General features: G+C 45.1%; 1 protein-coding gene across 1 annotated transcript; it reads right to left on the reverse strand.

Annotated features, from left to right (window-relative positions):
* Positions 1–614: 614 nt before the first annotated feature.
* LOC149371017 (uncharacterized) lies at positions 615–8,142 on the reverse strand. Its single transcript, XM_089579081.1, has 3 exons — positions 7,969–8,142; positions 6,693–6,982; positions 615–861 (listed from the first exon to the last, which is right to left on the reverse strand). The coding sequence occupies exons 1-3, from the start codon at positions 8,110–8,112 to the stop codon at positions 615–617; spliced, it is 681 nt and encodes a 226-aa protein (XP_089435207.1). The 5' UTR covers positions 8,113–8,142.
* Positions 8,143–19,885: the final 11,743 nt, after the last annotated feature.

The raw sequence follows: 19,885 nt of genomic DNA on the forward strand, positions 1-19,885 counted from the left end.
TTAATGCACATCTGCCATTTGTTGCACCACGCAACCACGTTCGTTAGGTTATTATTTAGACGCACCTGGTCGTAAACTGAAGACACCATTTGATACAGGATACAGTCATCCGCGTACAGCTTCACGCGGACTGAAAGATCTGCCACAATGTCATTAATAAACAAAAGAAATAAGAGTGGTCCTAAAACAGATCCCTGGGGGACGCCAGACATAACCCGGACACTGCTAGAAGGAATATTGTTTAGAGTGACGAACTGACATCTATTTTATTTTATTTAGAAATACTGTCAACCCTCAGTTGAGGGTGATAACAGGGAGGGATGTTACACATACGGTGATACAAGATACAGCCAGATACAAAAAGAAATATGCACATGCACTACAGTGTCCTACGGATACAACACAAGATACGATATACAGACTGTAAGACATGTATTCAAATGTTCAACCAGCTGCCGCACGCACACAAACAGAAAAAAGGAAAAGGAGAAAAAAAAAGAGAAAAGAAAAACACTTTACAATATCCACATGGCCACATGGCACATCAGTTCGAGATATAAGCTGTAATTGAATTTTTCCCTGTGCTGCACAAAAGGAAGATGATCATGACATGTTCACATTGCAAGGCGGCTCCTACGACGGTTACGAATGAAGAATGTCGAGCGATACACGATCAGTTCCCCGAAGAATGCGACCAGCGCCACGGCCAGCCCCAGGAGCACCAAGTAGAAGAGCGCCGCGGTGTCCTCGACCGAGAGCGAGTGGACTTGTGTGGCAGAGGGACGCGCGAGGAACCAGCTTTCTGGAAGCAGCTGAAGGCGCTTCCTGTCTGTCAGTCCGGACTCGTGCATCCAGCGGCATCTGCGAGCACCGGCGAATGTTATTAGGTTAGGTTTGAGAACAGACAGGCAGACACAACTAAATAGAGAAAAAAACGGGTTTGCAGATGTTTGGAGGAGATGATCGGGACAGGTTTAGAGAGGACAGGGTGGAAAAAAAGAGATAAAAGACAAAAGTTTGTGTCTAAGCTCCAACGCTCGTAGCATGAACAAAAAAGGAGCACCGAAGCTACGGGAAACAGTGCTCATGGCTGAGCTGATGCAAGTCACCGTGCGCTACACTCACTCCTGTCACAAGAGAACAATCGCATAAGATCCGTCGGCCAGCGCCGTCACGGAACGTCTGAACAAGACCATTGCAGGCACGCTTGCCATGTATATCTGAGCCGACCACAAGACCTGCGATGTCACCCTCCCTACGCCTTCACCTGCAACGCTTCTCTGCAGGTGACCACGCAAATGAGGCCGTTTAACCTCGTCTATAGGCAAAAGGGGGTAAATCACGCTCGCTGCAATATATCCGTATGTCTCCGACGAAGACAGCTTCGACGTCACCACTGCTGGTCTTCAATAAGCAGCCGGACAAGGCTTCTTATTACTGCATGCTGTAGGTACACCTACAACGCGCTGAAGTCCTAATCCTTGCGCGGCTGTGTTTGATAGACAAGCAGCGTACTGACGACCGACGCTACAACCTACGACTCCACCGCGACGAATACCAACCACGTGACAGAGGATGTGTGTGGGCACGAGTCCGCCGTCGGAGACTTAACAGACCGCTCTAACGTAGCCGGACAGGTGTAAGGCATACATGGTAATGCATTGCCGTGGCTATCGTTGTCAGGCTTGCCTAGCCGCATTTTCCATGCGGAAGCAGTTACCATAGTTACCGTGTTCACCTCACGGTGGTGCTAAAACTCTAATGAAAAAAAAAAATCTGCCTCTACCGTAATCGAGAGTAGAGTAAGCATGAAATGTTTACCGGCATAACACATTGGTTGTAGATGGTACTAGTCAAAATCTTGAAATTGGTCTAGTGTTCACCACACCACACCACGCTCTTCTTGTTGCGTCGAAGCGATCGCCTGCAATAGTGCGGGCTTAGGTAGGCAGCCGCGAACCGTGGCGGCCTGGTCGCTTTCAGGAGCGGTCGCATAATCATGGCGTTGTCGGCAGCGGCGAGCAGTCTTCTGCTATGGCGTATCACTCGCAAAGCGATCGCTTTCCGCAAGGCGCTTCCTCCCTCCCCTTCATCAGGCTCCATTGCTCGGCTTAAACAGCTGTGACGGTGGCGGCATTGAAATGCAGGACGATGCAGAAGCGTACGCGGACACGACGAGACGCAGGCCTGACAAGAATGTATAAGCAGCGCGTTCTAATACTCTGCGATCGTGTATACATCTGCCTGCCAAAGGGGCAAACGTCATGAGCTGAAGGCCCAGCGGCCGGTCTTTTACATGCGCGAGTGTGGGACCGCAGCGCCATCCTTGGGGACGGCGCGGAAGCGGCCCCCCAAGACCCTCTCTCGTAGAGTCTCGTTAAATCTCGTACGGTGCCCGGATGCTCTCGTTTCAGTGCCCGGATGATCTCGTTTTAGTGCCCGGTGATCTCGTTTCAGTGCCCGGATGAGTGGAATTCAGTGCCCTGATGTTGACTCTCGGTCTCGGCGTGACGTCACCACACTGCCGACAACGGCAGCTAAAAGCATTTCATGCCTAAAACTTTTGGAGTTTCTGTCCGCACTGCGACGACTAGGGGAACTGGACTCTGAATTCATTGCTGATGGAGCGCCAGCATCGCAGTGGCAACGTGCACGCACGGAAGTACAGTGCATGTCAGGCGTTCGCATTCTCACATTACCTGCGCAACGGAAGCTTTGTGTTCGCATGCATGCTCTTTAGTTTGGCTATACAGTACTTAACTTCAATTTAAGCATCATACCAGCGTTGTTTCAGAGGAAGGCAACGCCCCGAAGCGTTGTTCATTTTCTTCTTTGTTCGTCTCATGTTATGTTTATTTATTTATTATTTATTTAAATATACTGTCAATCCACTGGGGATTTTAACAGGAAGGGCGCTGGAACAAGGCACATCAAAGTATAAACTACAACAACGTCATGAATAATGGACACAAAGAGTGAACAAGAAGAAGGATTGAAGGGCAATATAAACGACTACAGTGTCGCACTTAATTAAGGTTCAATACATAAAAGTCACGGGTACAGCAATAGGATCGTCGGATTGTACAGTTAGTTCAAGACAAGATAACATAATCAACACATGGGATATATATGACAGAAACGAACAAGCACTGCTAAGAAAAATAGCAAGGCAAAAAAAGGAAGTTGTCAACAAAGGTTCAGAATTCAAGTGTGTTTACGAGTGAAGATAATTTTCTACTGACTGAGTGAAGATATCTAGTGATGTGCTGCCGGTAATGGAGTGGTCAAGGGTGTTCCATTCTCTTATTGTAATTGGAAAAAAGGAGTATTTCAGGCAGTCAGTACGAAATGTGTGCTCTTTTAATGTTTCTGAATGTCTCTGACGTGTAGGTCTTGTCTCTGGGGCCATAAGGTAACTAGTTTTATCAAGGTTAAGCTGATTATGGAGTAACTGGTAAAGTATTTTTAGTCGTGCAAGTTTAGCTCTATTTTCCAGAGTGACAATGCCGGCTGTCTTGAGTAGTTCGGTGGGTGAGTCAGTAGGCCTGTATTTATTAAACATAAATCTTACTGCCTTTCTTTGGATAGCTTCTAATTTTCCTATGAGATATTTAGTATGCGGAAACCCTTCAACGTTCGCATATTCGAGTACCGATCGTACGAAAGCGTTGTATGCAATTAGGTTTGTTGGAGGAGGAGCTTATTTAAGATGCCTTTTGAGGAACAGGAGTCTTTTAACGGCGGCTGATGTGACATAGGTGATATGTGAATCCCATCTGAGGTCATGGGATATTATTATACCGAGGTATTTATAGCTGGTAAATCGAGTGAGGGTGACCTTGTTGACAACGTAAGTGTAGGACGACTGATGTTTTTTTGTGGTTATTGTGAGGAGAGCGGACTTATTAATGTTAAGGGCCATCTGCCAGTCTTTACACCACCTAGATACGGCTTCTGCAGCGAGGTTTAGGGCCATGTGGTCATCTGGTGTGTTAATTTCGCGGTAAATTATACAGTCATCTGCAAAGAGTTTAATATTAACATTGACATATGAGGGCAGATCGTTGATAAAGATTAAGAATAAAACTGGAGCTAAGACGCAACCCTGAGGTACTCCTGATGTTACACGTTCTAATGAGGAAGGCTGGTGGTTAATCACAACGTATTGGGAGCGACCAGAGAGGTAGTCCCCAATCCAGTTAACAATGGGGCTGTTACGAAGTGTGCATTCCAATTTTTTGATTAATTTTTTAGTTGAAACGCGGTCGAATGCTTTAGAAAAGTCGAAAAAAATCATATCTACCTGTTTTTGGTTGTCAATGCTCAAAGACAGATCATGTACTAGTTCCAGGAGCTGAGTTGCTGTTGATAAGCCACTTCTAAAACCATGCTGGAAGGGGGATAGAATGCGTTCTTGTTCAAGGAATGTGGTTATATGTTTAGTAATGATGTGCTCAAGAAGTTTACATATTGTGCAGGTTAACGATATGGGTCTGAAGTTAGAGGGTTCGTTCTTGTTTCCAGATTTGTGAACAGGGATAACCTTGGCGATTTTCCATTCTTTCGGTAGAGTGCAAGTCGATAATGATTTGTTAAATAGTAAGTATAAGTACTTAGCGATCCATTCGGCATATCGTTTGAGGAATATGTTAGGTATGTTGTCAGGGCCAGGCGCTTTTTTTTGTGTCTAAGTTAAGTAAAAGATTTAACACACCTCTTTCGCTTATACTTGTCGGTGTCAAAGGTGTTCTATATACAGTACTTCAAGGGGGGATAACACCATCATCAACAGTAAAAACGGATTTGAAGTAATTATTCATAGAATTAGCATAATTTATATCTTGTTCTTGGGAATTAGGGTTCTTACTTCCTTTATTAGGCTTTAGAAAATTCCAAAATTTTAAGGGAGAGCTTTTTAGAAAATTGGGCAGTGTTTTAGAGAAATAAGTGGTTTTTGCTGACTTAATCTTTGATTTTAAATCACTAATAGCCTCGGCAAGGCGACCATTGTTTCGAGGTTTGCTTTTTGTCTTCAACGATTTTCTCAGCCGTTTTACTTTGCGTTTGGCATGAATCACATCGCGTGTTATCCAAGGGTTATGTTTCCTAGTTCTTTTTGTTTTAGTTGGTACGTAGTTACCGATGCAGAAGAATACGGTATCTTTGAACATGGACCATAAAGATTCAATATCTTCAATATCAAGATTCAATATCAAGCCGCATACTGGCGGCTTGATCCCACTGTCGACTAGCGGCTTTATCCCATTGTTGACCACAGGCAAGCCCGTTGTTCTCTAAGCGGTGCGGGCCGGGCGCTATTATTTTTCATTCCTTTTATTCGCCCTCCCTAATTTTGTTGACTACAGGCACGACCAATACACTCTGAAAAAACAAAAAACATCCCCATGCGCGGCTGTTTCTGCTACATTCGAGGGGATTGCCAGTGCTTCAGGCGCCTTATCTCAATAGTTCGTCGTCACCTTTCTCATTCTGACCTTCGTCTACCGTCGAGCGCACTTGCTGCTCCTGCCGCCACGGAACTGTTTCTCTGCGTGCAAGTGTTCGTCCAATAATCAGTTCTTTAGCGCTACTGTTTTGTCTGCCATCCACTTCAGCGTCGGTGCTGTTATACCAGCCACATGAAAAGACGAAGGTAATAGAAACTTGAGAATGAACAGTGGAACCGAATACACCGAGTAAAACGCCAGAAACAATGCACACAGAGGCACTATGCTCTACGATGGACGACTTACCTACATCATTTGAACGTTGCTGGCGCGCGTGTATGCGCGTGGTGTGCGAGATTTGATTGCGTGCGCGCAAGGTCTGCGTCTAATCACTCCCATTTGCGGTGTAGTGTGCACTTAAAATCAATATTGCAGAGTTCCGTACTTTTGTCTGTTAACAAACTAAACGCATCGGATGCCAGTTTTGCCAACACTATCGCTCCTTGGTTTCAAGCTTTTTGTTGTATTCCCCATCACTCAGAGTGTACTGGGAGAAAGATAGAAAATAACGCAAACGTTGCGACGTAACTATGGAACGTTCAGTTTGTTATCTTACATGTCGCGAAGGGGATGAAGGGAGCGAAAGAACAAAGATTGGTTTATTGGTTTATTGGTATTTAACGTTCCAAAGCAACTCAGGCTATGAGAACCGCCATAGTGAAGGCCTCCGGAAATTTCGACCACCTGGGGTTTTTTAACGTGCACTGATATCGCACAGTACACGGGCCTCTAGAATTTCTCCTTCATCGAAATTCAGCCGCCGCTGCCGGGATCGAACCTGCGTCTTTCGGGACAGCAGCCGAGCGCCGTAACCACTGAGCCACCGCGGCGGGCGAAAGAACAAAGAGAAAGAAAGTTGTGTTCAGTTGCTTGAATTGTTGTTGTTATTGATTGATGTTTGGGCTCTAATATCCAGTAGCTACGCATTGCCTATGAGGGACGCTATTGTGGACGGCTCCTGGTTAACTTCGACCAACTACTCTTAAACGTCCACCGACATCGCACAGCACAAGGCGGTTGTACACTTCGCCTTCATCGAAATAAAGCTGGAATAAAGCTGCCGTGGCTACAATATATGATCTAGTGACCTAAAAATTTGGAGTCGTGTCCCACAGCCAATGGGCCAGAGCGGTGCGTCTCACGGCAGATGAAGTCAACGGTGATTTGTGGTCGAGCGATACTAACCTTGTGTGGAGAAGCTTCATGATTCTGGGGTCCAGGGTCTTGCGCATGAACATGGAGAACTGGGCCGCTATGGTGTGCTGTTTAGACTCGTAGATGATGGCTTGGCCTGGCTTCTGCGGATACAGTGCCGCTATGTAGCTCCGCATCACGTTGTCCTCCATGAAGATGACGGCTCGCTTTAAAATCATTTCATCAAAGGTTTCACGCGTGAAAACAGCCGAAGCAGGCATGATGGACCGGTGGGCATAAGCCATGGCTAAAATCTTCTGAAGGTCTTTTTCTGGTGACACCTGCGGAAATTCACATTTTTTTTGGGGGGGGAGGGGGGGGGGGGGCAAAACATTATAAAGCAACTCGTGTGTGCATAAGAACTTCGGCTTCCGCTCTGCCAAAGTGATTGAGCTAGTTGTGAGCCAATGCTCACAATGTTGCTCCCAGAGGCAGGTGCCGACTTCTCGGGCGCATTGCGCATGGACCTACTCGGGACGGACATACAGGAAGCTGCTGTGGCAGCGATGATATTAGCTGCTTTCCGCTGGCGAAGAAAACAGGCTGTGCCTGCCATTGCCTACGGTATTACGCCTGAGATTTCGCTGCTATTCCCGCAGTACTCTATTGCCTTCGTGCAGTAGAGGGAGCGCATCGACAAGCTGCGTAGCTGAGGCGCCAAGAACTACAACAAAGGATATTTCTTGGGCTTCCACGGATTTATCGTAGATGAAGATCGCTATGATCTGCGGCAGCGAAGGGGAGAGGGCCTAGTTCTCAGTGATGGCTATGGTCGACTATGCCATAAACGTATCGTAACGGTGGACTGGTTACGTTCCTTCGCTGGTGCACCAGCAGGACATGCTTAGCACTACACAAAAAACACACAGGTTGCTTGACCCTCTCTATTCTGCACATTACGAAAGCGCAGTTAAAGCTGTGACGTGTGCGAAGTTACGTGAACGCGTTTTGCGGCGCCCCTGAGCAGTCACTGAGAGCGGATTGAGAGGAGTGGGCACAATCGCGAAGGCTGCGGAGGCTCGTTTTGGCGGTCACCGAAAAAGTTAAAGGACGTTCTGGCTTTGCACACACAGAGCTCAGCGTTTCTCTGCACCACAGAAAAACGTTGTCAAGGGTCGCAAAGCGGTCACATGGTGTGATGTTGCATAGTTCGCGGTTACTCGCGAAAACCAGCAAAACTTTACTCCCAGTCACTTTTCTGCAAATTTTAACTACAGGCGTTATTTGATGGCAGCGCCAGAATTATCAAGTGCAAAAGCGGCCGTACTTTGAACTGATGCTCGAACGTGGTTCCTCTAACGATAATGGGCTTGAGGTGCGGCCTCTCCGCCAAGTCTCGGAAAGTCTCCAGGCGCTCTGTGGGTGTCCTGACGCTCATGCTGGCCTTCATGGTTCCCTGGAAGGAGTTCATCAGCACCAGAACGGCAAGCCACCAAACGGCGAAGATTACGCGGCCCACCACATCGCGCATGGGACGGATTGTACCTGCGGAGGCACGACCGGAAAAGAGAGTAAGACCTCGGATGACAAGTCGAATTCTTAATGAGGCTGCAGCAGAGGATGAAATATTTTTTGTTGTTGTTGTTTCTAGTAATGTGAAATACTTGAAGTGCCGCCTGGCTTTGTGGGGGTGTTGTTTTTTTTCGGCAGTTAGAAAAAACTATGATGTGAACTTGTTTCCCGGGGTAATATTCCAGCCCACAAATGACACTTGGTTGTCGGGAAATATTAGCTAACAAAATATATCAATTTACCTGAAATATCTAGTTTCCATTTATAATTTCCCGATCTTTTTTATTTACTAGTGGCGGGTCAGTGCTTGTTTTGCGAACATTCACTCACTTTAAGTCTCTCGCTCAGTTTGCATACAATGTGTAACCAATTCACCTGTCTTGCGAATATGTTGAAATTGCTTCATGTTTTATAAAGATGCAGTCAACAAAAAAAAAAAACGAGCCGCTTCGGTGTGGATTACGAACGTTCCCATACAGATTTCTCACACATTCGACCTTCACGTCAAGACATCTGCGTGCTCTTTCACAGACGCTGCTTTGCCCACTGCGGCACTTCCCTCTGTCACCATATTGCTCGGCGCCGCTATTTCAGCGACAGTTTTTATTGCGAAAGCAATACTGCTGGCACTTTTCTGCCATCGATGGAGGTTCATCCTTCGCTCCGGCGCAGCTGCGGTGCGCTACCACGTGACCGCGTGACGTCACGACAAGAGGTGAGCTGGGGGCCCAACTTGTCTCATCGATGGAGGCTCATCTTTCGTTAAGGCGCAGCTGCGGCGCGCTACCACGTGACCGCGTGACGTCACGACAAGAGGAGAGCTGGCGGCTCAACTCGTCTCATCGATGGAGGCTCATTCTTCGCTCCGGCGCAGCTGCGGCGCGCTACCACGTGACTGCGTAACGTCACGAGAAGAGGAGAGCTGGGGACCCAACTCGTCTCAACGATGGAGGCTCATTAATTTAATTAGTTAATTAATTTAATTTAATTAATTCAATTCATTAATGTAATTCGTTATTTTAATTAATTTTACTAAATGCCGAGGAAGAATCTATGAGTAGTGCGGAGCGATATAATCACAAGAGAAGAAAACGCCGTGCGGAAGAAACGCCGGAACAGAAAGAAGAGCGGCTTGCTAAAAGAAGAGTGCAGTATATAGCCAAGAAGAAAGAGCAGAGCATTGTGGTGATTCGAGACGGTGATATCGTGGCTCAGCGACGTGAAGAACAAGAGATAAGAGTTGGCGAGTTCGAGTCTGCTACGCGTGAATTCGAGAAACGAAACTACCAGCAGAACCAAGCGCAGCCAGGCTTAACCAAGCTAAGCCTTCAGCCAATTTTTTTTTTCCTTCGATTTCGCAATGATGTTTAAATGAGACAGCCTCGAATTGAATCCAAAAGTATTTCATACTTGAAACCAGTGTGGACTAGAAAACATCTTTAATAACCAGTAATTAAACGTTTCTTTCTCTTTTTTGTTCTCTTTCGCACTGAAGAGACGCTCACCTTCAAACATCATGACGCCGAGGACGTCGAAGATGTTGGCGGTGATGGTATCCTTGAAGCGAACGGGAGAGCGGACCGCTTCTATGAAAGTCATGAGGACGCTCACCAGGGGCCAGCACAGTAGGAGGCCCAGCCAGACCTGCAACAGCAACCGATTAGAAAGAGGAGCAAATAGAAATATAATGCGCATGATTTCTACGGCACCTTTAGAAAAGCTTTTGCAGCCCTTTTGGCAATACAAGAACTCTAATTTAGTACACTGCAAATCAAACTAACCACTTTAACACCCATGTCAAGAGCAAAACAAGAATATGGAGCCCACTTCCGTAATAATTTCAAACACGAGAGCATTTTTCGCTCTATGCTTAAGCGCGTAGAAGTTGTTGCCACGGAGCGTCATATACTTACTTGCACAGCTTTCAGTCTGTGCGATTTAATTCTAGTTTTTTCTGTATTGCTCGCACTCTCAACAAGACAATGTTTCGAGCGATTTCCAAACGCAGATACGTGAATTTAAAGCCACCTATTGGGTGCATTCCGCTACAAAATTTCTACTACAAAATTTCCACTAGAAAACTTCTACTACAAAAACCTCAACTACAAAACTGAGGGTACAGGGAAGGATAGGCGTAGGTGGGTTGGCAGTGGGCGGCGCTTAGCGAGGGTGGAGATTGTGTGGGCAGACGGGCGGAGAAGGAGGCTCCATTTCCCTAGGCTTCACACGGACGACGATGCCATTTTCGCCAAAAGCGACTGGTCCTGCTATCACAGTAAATATTTCCGTAAATCCAGCACACCAGCCTAATACTTTCATGCTCTGTTGCGAGTAATTAACGTCTTCCACTTGTGCATGTGTGATGAGTTTGCGGCCGGCGAGAGGCCCACCTCAACGTGCGGTAATATCTGATCCCGGTTCGTAGCACTTTCGAATCAATTCAAACGCGATATGGTTAAAGGACCCGTATCGCAGAAAAGCCGCCGTCCTGCCCACAAGATTGTGAGCAAACTGCCCACTGTGGCAGGTGACAATTAGATTAATGGACGGTCGCGGCAGGTGCTACCCCACCCCCCCACTGAGTGGTGTCGTCGCACTTGCCTCGAGATCAAAGCTCATCAGGTAGCCAAACACGCTTGTCAGATATGGGTTGGGCGTGCCGGCGTAGTAGCGCGGGTTGGCGTACACGTAGGCTGGAAGCGGTGTGCCCACCGTGATGCGGTCTGCCGTAGGTATCACTATATGCGCTGTGACGTCCGACTCCTGCGTAAATTTGCGTTAGAGCACAAGGCCTGCATCATTTTCTCAAACGCAGTAAAGTTATCCATGTTGAACATTTTTGGTTTCGGTGAATAGCAGGAAAATTCTGTCATTCTTAGCACATTCGTCACTACCTCGCTTATTGGAAGTATTTACTGCAGTGTGCAATGGAAGTATATAGTGTATTGTGATGCCAGCAAAAATATATGCGGAAATACAATTTGATATTCCCCCTCCCCACCCCCCAACGTCTTTTGTTATCCTTGGTCGGCTTTGCAATAATCGTTGTATTAAGGCCCTAACTCAAATCAAGACCAAGATAAAACTGGAAGCCAGGATTCAATGACGACCCCTTTACAGGATTTGCAATACTTCTGGTAGCCTTTCTTCCCTTAACTGCATTGCCTTGTATAGAAGGTGCAGGCTACAAAAAATAATGAATGTTTATAAGGTCTGAACATGCCCTCGGGATCGCATCTTTGAGGGCAAAACTCGTGCGCCCCAGCAGCGCAACTAGTCGGCCCAATATTGTAAATGTATTAGCAAAAGCATTTGCAATATTGGGCCAATTACCTTTGCTGCTTGGGCGGTTTTTTCGGCGCCAGTCCCATCGTGTCAGTACAGCAGGCATACGAAGTGTTCGTCACGCAACAGAGTGCAGCGACACCTACGTTTCGCTCCAGCATGCCCAGTGGGCCGCCCCACTCCCCAGTCGGGCGCCGGCCGGACCAGATCTGCTCGTCCGTCGTCTGGAGCTCCACGCTGTCGAAATGATGATGTAAGACATCATTCAAGGCGACTCGTTTACAAGACTTTAACTGGCTGAGGGCGTTTACAACGTCTGAGAATATACTCAACGAATAAAAGTGAACCCTTTCACAACGACTGTGTAGCCATGAATGGCCCGTAGTGGATTCAAAATGAATACTGCGAGAAAGAAAGAGAAAACCACACTTCCTCGACTCCCTTTACTTACACAGTTTTTTTCGTGTGTTGCTGTTGTTTTTGCAATCAGGCTCGCCTCTGTGGCTCGCTAGTTATCTTGTGTGGCTATCCAGGTTGCGGAAATTTATCTAGAGCTCCCTATTAAGGCGTGTGTTAACCGTCTACCTAGAGAAAAAGTAGATGCGTAACTTTTAGCTTCAGGAAGAAGGGATGAAATTTTGAACGCATACTATAAGTAAAAATTGTTTATGACTGCAATTATTATTTTCCACTGCAGTTGTTTTGCGGCCCTTTATTTTACTTTCCCGGTAGCCTTCCATAACTGGACACGACTAATACATCGACCTTTTACGCATTATGCGTTTCGGTTGTAATCATCCAAGAATAAAATATTTTAAGCGTACACGTAACATTTGGAAAAAAATGCAGGTAAACTAATATTTATAGTGGAAATATTAATCCTAAAATTTGCAATACTAATACTTTATTACACGCATCTGTCCCCGTTTACATACACTGCCTTTATAACAACGCAGTGCTTGTGGGCGGACGAGCACATTAGCGAAGCGGCTCACAGGTTCAAACGGACGCCAGAAGCGAGGTGAACACGTGGTCCTAAAGAAATAGAAAACGAAGATACGTAATCAGCTTAAGCAAAAAGGGAATCAATTGCCGGAAAGCTGCTCGAAGAATGACTATGAGCATGCATGATATTTAAGGCAGGGAAAGAAAATAAATATTAGGAGCACTCCAGCAGCATAAGTTCGGATTAATCAACCGGAACGACAGTAACTGATGTACACACGGAAACGAGGGTGTATGGTACTATTTTCCAAAACAGTTTCCAACAACAACAGTTTCCAAAACAAAGAAAGCTGCCAATAGCCAAATACAGATCAGATTCACCGGCTCTTTTTGGCTTCCTTCAGGGTGGTTATATTATTTAGTCTAGGCGGCATAGCACAAACGGCTCCTAGCAGCATCTCATATTTTCCAATAATTGGGTGAAATTCGCTGTATCTAGTATTTTCTGTTCCTTTTAGTGTTCTTAGTTTTATGACTGGCAGCTTATACTACGTTTCGTAATTATTTAAAGAGTGAACAAAGTGAGGTACAGCTAATGTTATATTTAACATATGGACTTGATTCATCGTTTTTTCTTCCTACCGGATTATAAATCTACTGTCATAGAGTACAATTTTAACAATTCTACGAAACAGCTTGAGAACTCTTTCCTTTCTGATAGCTTTACAACTCCCATATTTTGTAGTGGTGTATTAGATAGCTCTTTTTCCAAGAGAAGCATATATTTTATATCTTCTCCGACAGTTCAAAACAAAAAAACCTGACGGATATCGCTCTGATTTAAGAAAGCTGAATTTCAAACTTGTCCCTCTCTTACAAAAAATGATGTACTTGTCCTAAAATATATATCTGCTAAATACTTTAAAGAGAAAACAAAATGTGGTTTGGTTTTTGCTTCATAAAACAGGTTCACAAATTCTCGCGTAAATAAGCCCCTACACATGCGGTATTGTGAAAACTTCATCGGGTGACAAATGAGCTGAGGCTATTCGTTGCTAGACGCCCATGCATATACCCGCGACGTATACGTAGTGAGTCCGCTCTGACTCATGAGTGATAGTGGGGACGCCACGCTACCGAGACTGTCGCACGTTTTTTTTTAAGCCGAAGGCTACAAGCAGTAATTGAGAAGGAGCACTTTACTTGAATCGGAGGAACTGCTGGAGCGTCTGGATGATGTACCAGGCCAGGCCGCCGAAGACCACTTTCCCGTCTACTACCGACACTTCCAGAAAAGGTTTCATCTGAACAGAGCCAAACCGAGTCATTGTTATCATGCTTGAAATAGGGGCAACTATATTTACTGAAATACCGATATTAAGTCTCTCACAAACTTCTGGTCCTGAAGTATAGCAGATAAGAGTAATAAGAGAATGAGAGGCTTAATAGGATACATTCACTGAAAACAAGAGAAGCATAAGGCAAAGTATCTCTTTAATGTGGTGTTCATTATGGCGTGAAATTAGATGCGCTGTCATTTATATATAAAAAAATTTCATAGAGTTGAAGATGGCCACGCAGCCGGTGGTGTCCGAACCCAAATCCGCCACTTGCTTGCAGTGCTTTAACAACTAAGCTATGACAGCACCCGTCTCGCGTCCTGGTTTCGAGTGTATACTTGTTACGTGTAGCCTTACACTAAAATGAAAAAATTACATATTCTTTGCTTGGCTTGGTATCAGTTACTCTTGGTTTCTTGAGTGCGAATTAATCAGCCTTTCATCTCCTTACCCTAGCCTTCCGTGTACTACATACGAGGTCGAGCCTGGAAGGACCGCATGATGCCGTACGTATAGAATGAGAGGACATTGCAACAGCTGCAGTCCTCATCGCTCGATCACATCCTTCGTGAGATCTGAGGCACAACTGGGCGTTCCACGTCAACCGACCGAGTTGGGGGTGGCGCTGGAGAACATGTTCATGTTAACCTATCCGTAAGACGAAAACTCTTGTAAGTAGAAGAAGGGGAGATGGCCGCCGCCGTAGCTCGTTTCGTAGAGCACCACACACGACATGCGGTGATCGCGCATTCCAATCCTACCTACGTCGTTGTGGTTCTTTCTTCAGCTTTCTATGAAATTATGTCCTATCTAAATGATTGCCCATGTAACATGAAAGCATATCGAACAGCGCACTAAAGAAAAGTTCCATTTCTTTTCTCTTCGCTTGGTTTCAATGAATATAACCATTTTTCGTGGCAGTTAAGGTGAACACAGAGGAAGTAAGCATACGAGCAATCAAAGCTTTTCGCCAGTTCAAATGGTCTGCAATTGGTCGGCACAGTTTATGTCCTACGCCGGACTATCGCGATGGCTCAATTCATGGGTGCGATCAAGTCATGACCCGTTCTGCAGGTTCAAAGTCAGTGCCAGAAATCTGTGAGATAGAGTCTAGGATGTATAAATAGAATGCACTTCGGGTGAGAGTACTTTCTTGGTGTCTTATGACAAAGAACACAGAATGTCGTTATGGTCACTGTCAGCGTGCAACCAATGTCTAGATTTGGCAGCGCCGTTCTAAGTAATGCTTGCTTTAGGGGTAACAATGTCAGCAGACACCGTCCCTTTCCCTCTCTTATTTCCGCACGTAATAAATTTGGTTCTTAATTTCTGCTATTTGGTAATTCTTTTAACAATACGCTTCGACTAACGGTGACTGACACCAACTGCCAGCCTAGGGGGTTTGAGCAAAAACTGAAAAAAATTACACTTTCTACCCCTACTCAGACGCTTGCCGTCCGTGTTAACTCCTGCAGCCGTGGCGTCAAATTCAGATAAATGCCTCTACACGAGTACTACGTTCTGTGCAATGGCACGTATTACTTATAGATGTATGGGTCCGGCGGGAAGTCACAGGTACAGTCCTTGTGAAAACTAACCAGACTGCACGTTTTTCTTCTCAGTCGTATATTATAGCTATTATGCCAGCCCTCAATTTCTAAATCACTGTATGGTAAGAAGAGCCCCAGTTCTCACCCTCAAAGAAATTTTTGATATTTAGGGAAGCCGTGAGGGCTCTGTTATACGAATGAGAAGCCAACCATTGAGCCTAGTTACTTTTGACAAAGACTGTACATAAAACGGCCTTCTACCTTAAATTAGCTGTTGGGGCCAGCTGCTGTTGTACAAAAGAAGATAAGAGCAAAAGCGCATGCGCTGAAACATTTAGCTGTTAATGTAATAGCAAGCTGCAAGAACTGTCGATTAGACTGAGCAGAACACTCTAAGATGCTCTCTGCACATTCGGCGTTTGAGAAGTACGCTTACCTTGCTTCGAGCACAGATTTCTGCACGGTTACCGCAGACAGATTTAATTTGATGAAAGAAGAAATCTACAGCTCGGCGTCGCATTACGGATGCGCAGACTTACAATGTGGACGCATTAAAAGAAGGTATGCCATTCAATGAATACAAAAAACCTTTACGAAGCCATTTTTTTTACTTCTGAATTCAAAAACAACAATGTAAGGAGTGCGGAGAGTCCTAGTTTTGAAGATTATTTAATGTCTGTGCTTTGCTTTTTCTTCTTGCCTTAAACAACAAACGTTGGTTAGAGGAATCCATGCTATACTGCGTAAAAAAGGATTAGCAACGGCTCAATGTAGGACGGCTCAAGCCCTGCACAAGGATGTGCAGGAATCAAAATTTCATATGATCAATATTATTTTCATTTGACAGTCATAAAGCGCCATCATTTAAGACTTCTTGGCACTCATTCACAGATTAGTTGCAGGACGTGGGAAAGGAAGCGTAGATCGGAGCTTGATATAGGTAACTTATTCATTGCTCCTGTTACATTCACTTACATAGGCGCAAAATGGTTTCATGAAGTTGAATGGCTCTCAATTCCTTCAAGAGACAGTCTCGAAATGAAACAAGTGTACTCACAGACAAGCCCACGAATCTCAACGTGGTGTTTTCTAATTCGTGCATCTGAAAAAAAAAGTTATAAAGTTTCTGAAAAACTTTTTATTCAAGGCAAGTAATACCCCCGAAAAAGGGGCCTTTAAGGTAATAAACTCAAATGAACTGAATTGAAGCTTGACTGCGGCTACCAAACGCAAACGTATTTAATAGTAAAAGTTTCGAGTTGTAATCCATACCTTGGGCTAGCTCCAGAAAATATTTGCTGAGAATTGCGCCGGAAATTTGTAGAGAGTAGCCAAGTGCGCAGAGAGTCTCATTCTTAGTCAAACAGACCACTTTTTCTTGCCGTTAACGAATTATATTTCTCTCTTATAGTGATCCCTGATGGTTCCGTTTTTTCTTTCCTTTCTTATTTGAAATATTTACAAACCATGTTGCTCTTCTCGGCTGCGTAGTTTTGTTTAATGCCTTCCTTTCATTTGCTTAAGATGTTTTTGTGCTGTTCTATGCCTATTATACAGTCGTTTGATTAGGCTTTCTTGTCGTTTTGCTTTCCAAATTCACTTTCGCCTAGTGTATGACAACGCTGTATTCGGAGTGCAAGCCGTTCGCCAGGTTCATTGGAATGTCTTTTGTTTCTTTTTTGTGCTCCGGCCAGGCTGTCAATAAATGATGCACCACGTTTTTTTCTCGACTTAAAGTAAGACAAAGAAAGTATTGTGTAAGTTACTAAACAAGATCGTAATTTCTGAGCTGCTGGCTTCAAGCTACCGGCGACCAAAGTGAGCCGAGGACTTTCGGAGTGCTTTTAGAAAGTGTATCTGTGTGGCTGAGGATCGTGACTGTCAGCAGTATGGGCAGCCAAAAAGACTGGTCAGCACCGTACTACATCAAATTCAAGTCGATTTTTGCATCCAGCTGGCTTCCGCTCTGAAATTGAGATTGTAACATCTATTTTACAAATTGTTCTAAGCTTGAGAAGACCAGGCCATTCAGTGAGTGCAAGGTGAACAGCAGTATTAGGCATGCACTGTTTCTTCAGCAGATGGTAATATTTAAAAAAATGCACACCCAACTTTTCAATCAGTTTGTTCTAACCAGTTTCATTTTTACACGACATTCGTGCCTACGCTACAAAGCCGAATGGTAAAGGCCGGGCAAGTACGGCAAATAAGAAAGCCTCGGTGGTATATGTGTGTTCTGAAAGCACGGTATGAAAACAGAGCTCACTCACGCAGCCATGTTCAGGATCACCTTCGGGGGTCTGCATTTAAAACTTTTCTTTCCGAACTATTTAAACCTTTTTTTATTTTCTCCTGCAGAGCTCCGCAAGAAAGCATGTATGTCTATTTCTAGATTTAGATATGAGAATGGTATGACTGGATTACTGAAGTAAGCCACAGTACGTCACTTGGCTTAACAGCATCGAGGTTTTAACGCCGCCTCTTTTGTCGACACCACAAGGCCAGAATTTCGCTAACCATATGTCACTTGCGCGCAAGAACTGAGGATTCTGTGAAGATTTTCTATCACTGCATACCTGCCAAGGTGAGTGGTGTGTGGCGTGCAACTACTAGAATGGTGTCGACTGTTTCCATTCCGATTTCATCATTGAATCCCAGGTTAAAAAGGTGTGGCATTTGGCCCGACCGGTACATTATATGTGTGCTGACATACGAAGCAGACCCAATAAACCTGTGCTGTCGCGGCAGGCTGCTAGCATGTATTGCTATAGCTGCCATCATCATCAGCCTGACTACGCCGACTGCAGGGCAAAGGACTCTCCCATGTCTCTGCAATTAACCCAGTCCTTCACCAGTTGCGGCCACCGTATCCCCGCAAACTTCTTAATGTCATCCGCCCACCTAACTTGCTCGCGCCCCCTGCTACATTTTCCTTCTCTTGGAATCCACCCAGTTACCCTTAAGGACCAGCGGTTATCTTGCTTCGCATTGCATGCCCTGCCCAAGCGCCTTTCTTCCTCTTGATTTCGACTAGGATGTCATTAACCCGCGTTTGTTCCCTCACCCACTCCGCCCGCTTCCGATTTCTTAACGTTACACCTGTCATTTTCCTTTCCATAGCTCACTGAAGTAAAGAAAGCCTTAGGAGCAATGCAAAGGGGGGAAAGCAGCTGGTGAGGATCAGGTAACAGCAAATCTCTTGAAGGACTGAGGAGAGATTGTGCTAGAAAAACTAGCCACCCTGTATACGCAACGCCAGGAACTTCGAAGAACGCTAACTTAATTTATAAGAAAGGAGACGTCAAGGACATGAAGAATTACAGATCGAACAGCTTACTGTGCGTTGCCTACAAGGCACGAGTATTTACTAAGGTAATCGCTAATAGAGTCAGGACAACCTTAGACTTCAATCAACCAAATGATCAGGCAGCCTTTCATAAAGGATACTCGACAATCGACCATATTCACGCGATCAATCCGATGATAGAGAAATGTGCAGAATATAACCAGCCTCTGTATATCGCGTTCATTGATTACGAGAAAGCATTCGACTCAGTAGAAACCTCAGCAGTCATGCAGGCATTGCGGAATCAGGGTGTATAAGAGTGTTATGTGAAAATAGTGGAAGATATTTATAACGATTGCACAGCTACCACAGTTTTCCATAAAGTAAGCAATAAAATTCCAATAAGGAAAGGTGTCAGGCAGAGAGACACGATCTCGCCTGTGTTGTTCACCGCCTGTTTACAGGAGGTATTCCGGAACCTGAAATGGGAACCGTTGGGAATAAGAGTTAATGAAGAATACCTAGGTAATCTGCGATTCGCTGATGGCATTGCCTTGCTAAGCCACTGAGGACAAGAACTGCAAAGCATGATCAATGAGTTAGACAGGCAGATCAGAACGGTGGGGCTAAAAATAAACATGCAGAAAACCAAAGTAATATTCAACAGTCGACCAAGAGAGCAGCAGTTGGCAATTGGTAGCGAGGGGCTGGAAGTGGCAAAGGAATACGTCTACTTAGGGCAGCTGGTTGCCGCTAATCGGGATCACTAGAGGGAAATGACAAGAAGAATAAGAATGGGGTGGAGCGCATATGGCAGATTCTCTCAGATCATGCGTGGCAGTTTACCAATATCCCTCAAGGGAAAATTCTACAACCGCTGTATCTTACCGGTACTCACCTATGGGGTAGAAACGTGGAAGCTAACAAAGAGGGTTCAGCTTAAGTTAAAGGTTAAGGACAATGCTACAGCTGTGCAGCTCTGTAACGCAGAATCGCATTTGTCTAGCGTGTTCAGTACCGACTACACTTCAGACTCACAATGGGCAGTGGAGTCCTTTTCTTTCCAATCCTTTTCCAAGACGCGACCCCGAGAACGTGTCTTCCTGATATAAATACCCTGGCAGCCGAATTTCTCAACGTATATGATAAACATCGTCTCTACTGCGGTCGTACACAGATTACTTTTTGCTCCCTGTACGTGAGTGTTTGACATGCATGCGAGCATGATAGTCTTCTCAACCGTGACCTGGCGATAACTGAAGCCTC

This window comes from Amblyomma mixtum, chromosome 1, assembly GCF_055824585.1.
Source record: "Amblyomma mixtum isolate Tamu chromosome 1, ASM5582458v1, whole genome shotgun sequence".
NCBI lineage: Eukaryota > Metazoa > Arthropoda > Arachnida > Ixodida > Ixodidae > Amblyomma > Amblyomma mixtum.

Coding starts and splice junctions, on each gene's coding strand:
- LOC149371017 (XM_089579081.1), bottom strand. CDS start 8,112: ATGAACTCCTTCCAGGGAACCATGAAGGCCAGCATGAGCGTCAGGACA. Junction 6,983..7,968: donor CGTTCGAGCATCAGTTCAAA/GTACGGCCGCTT, acceptor GAATTTCCGCAG/GTGTCACCAGAAAAAGACCT. Junction 862..6,692: donor ATGAAGCTTCTCCACACAAG/GTTAGTATCGCT, acceptor CGGTGCTCGCAG/ATGCCGCTGGATGCACGAGT.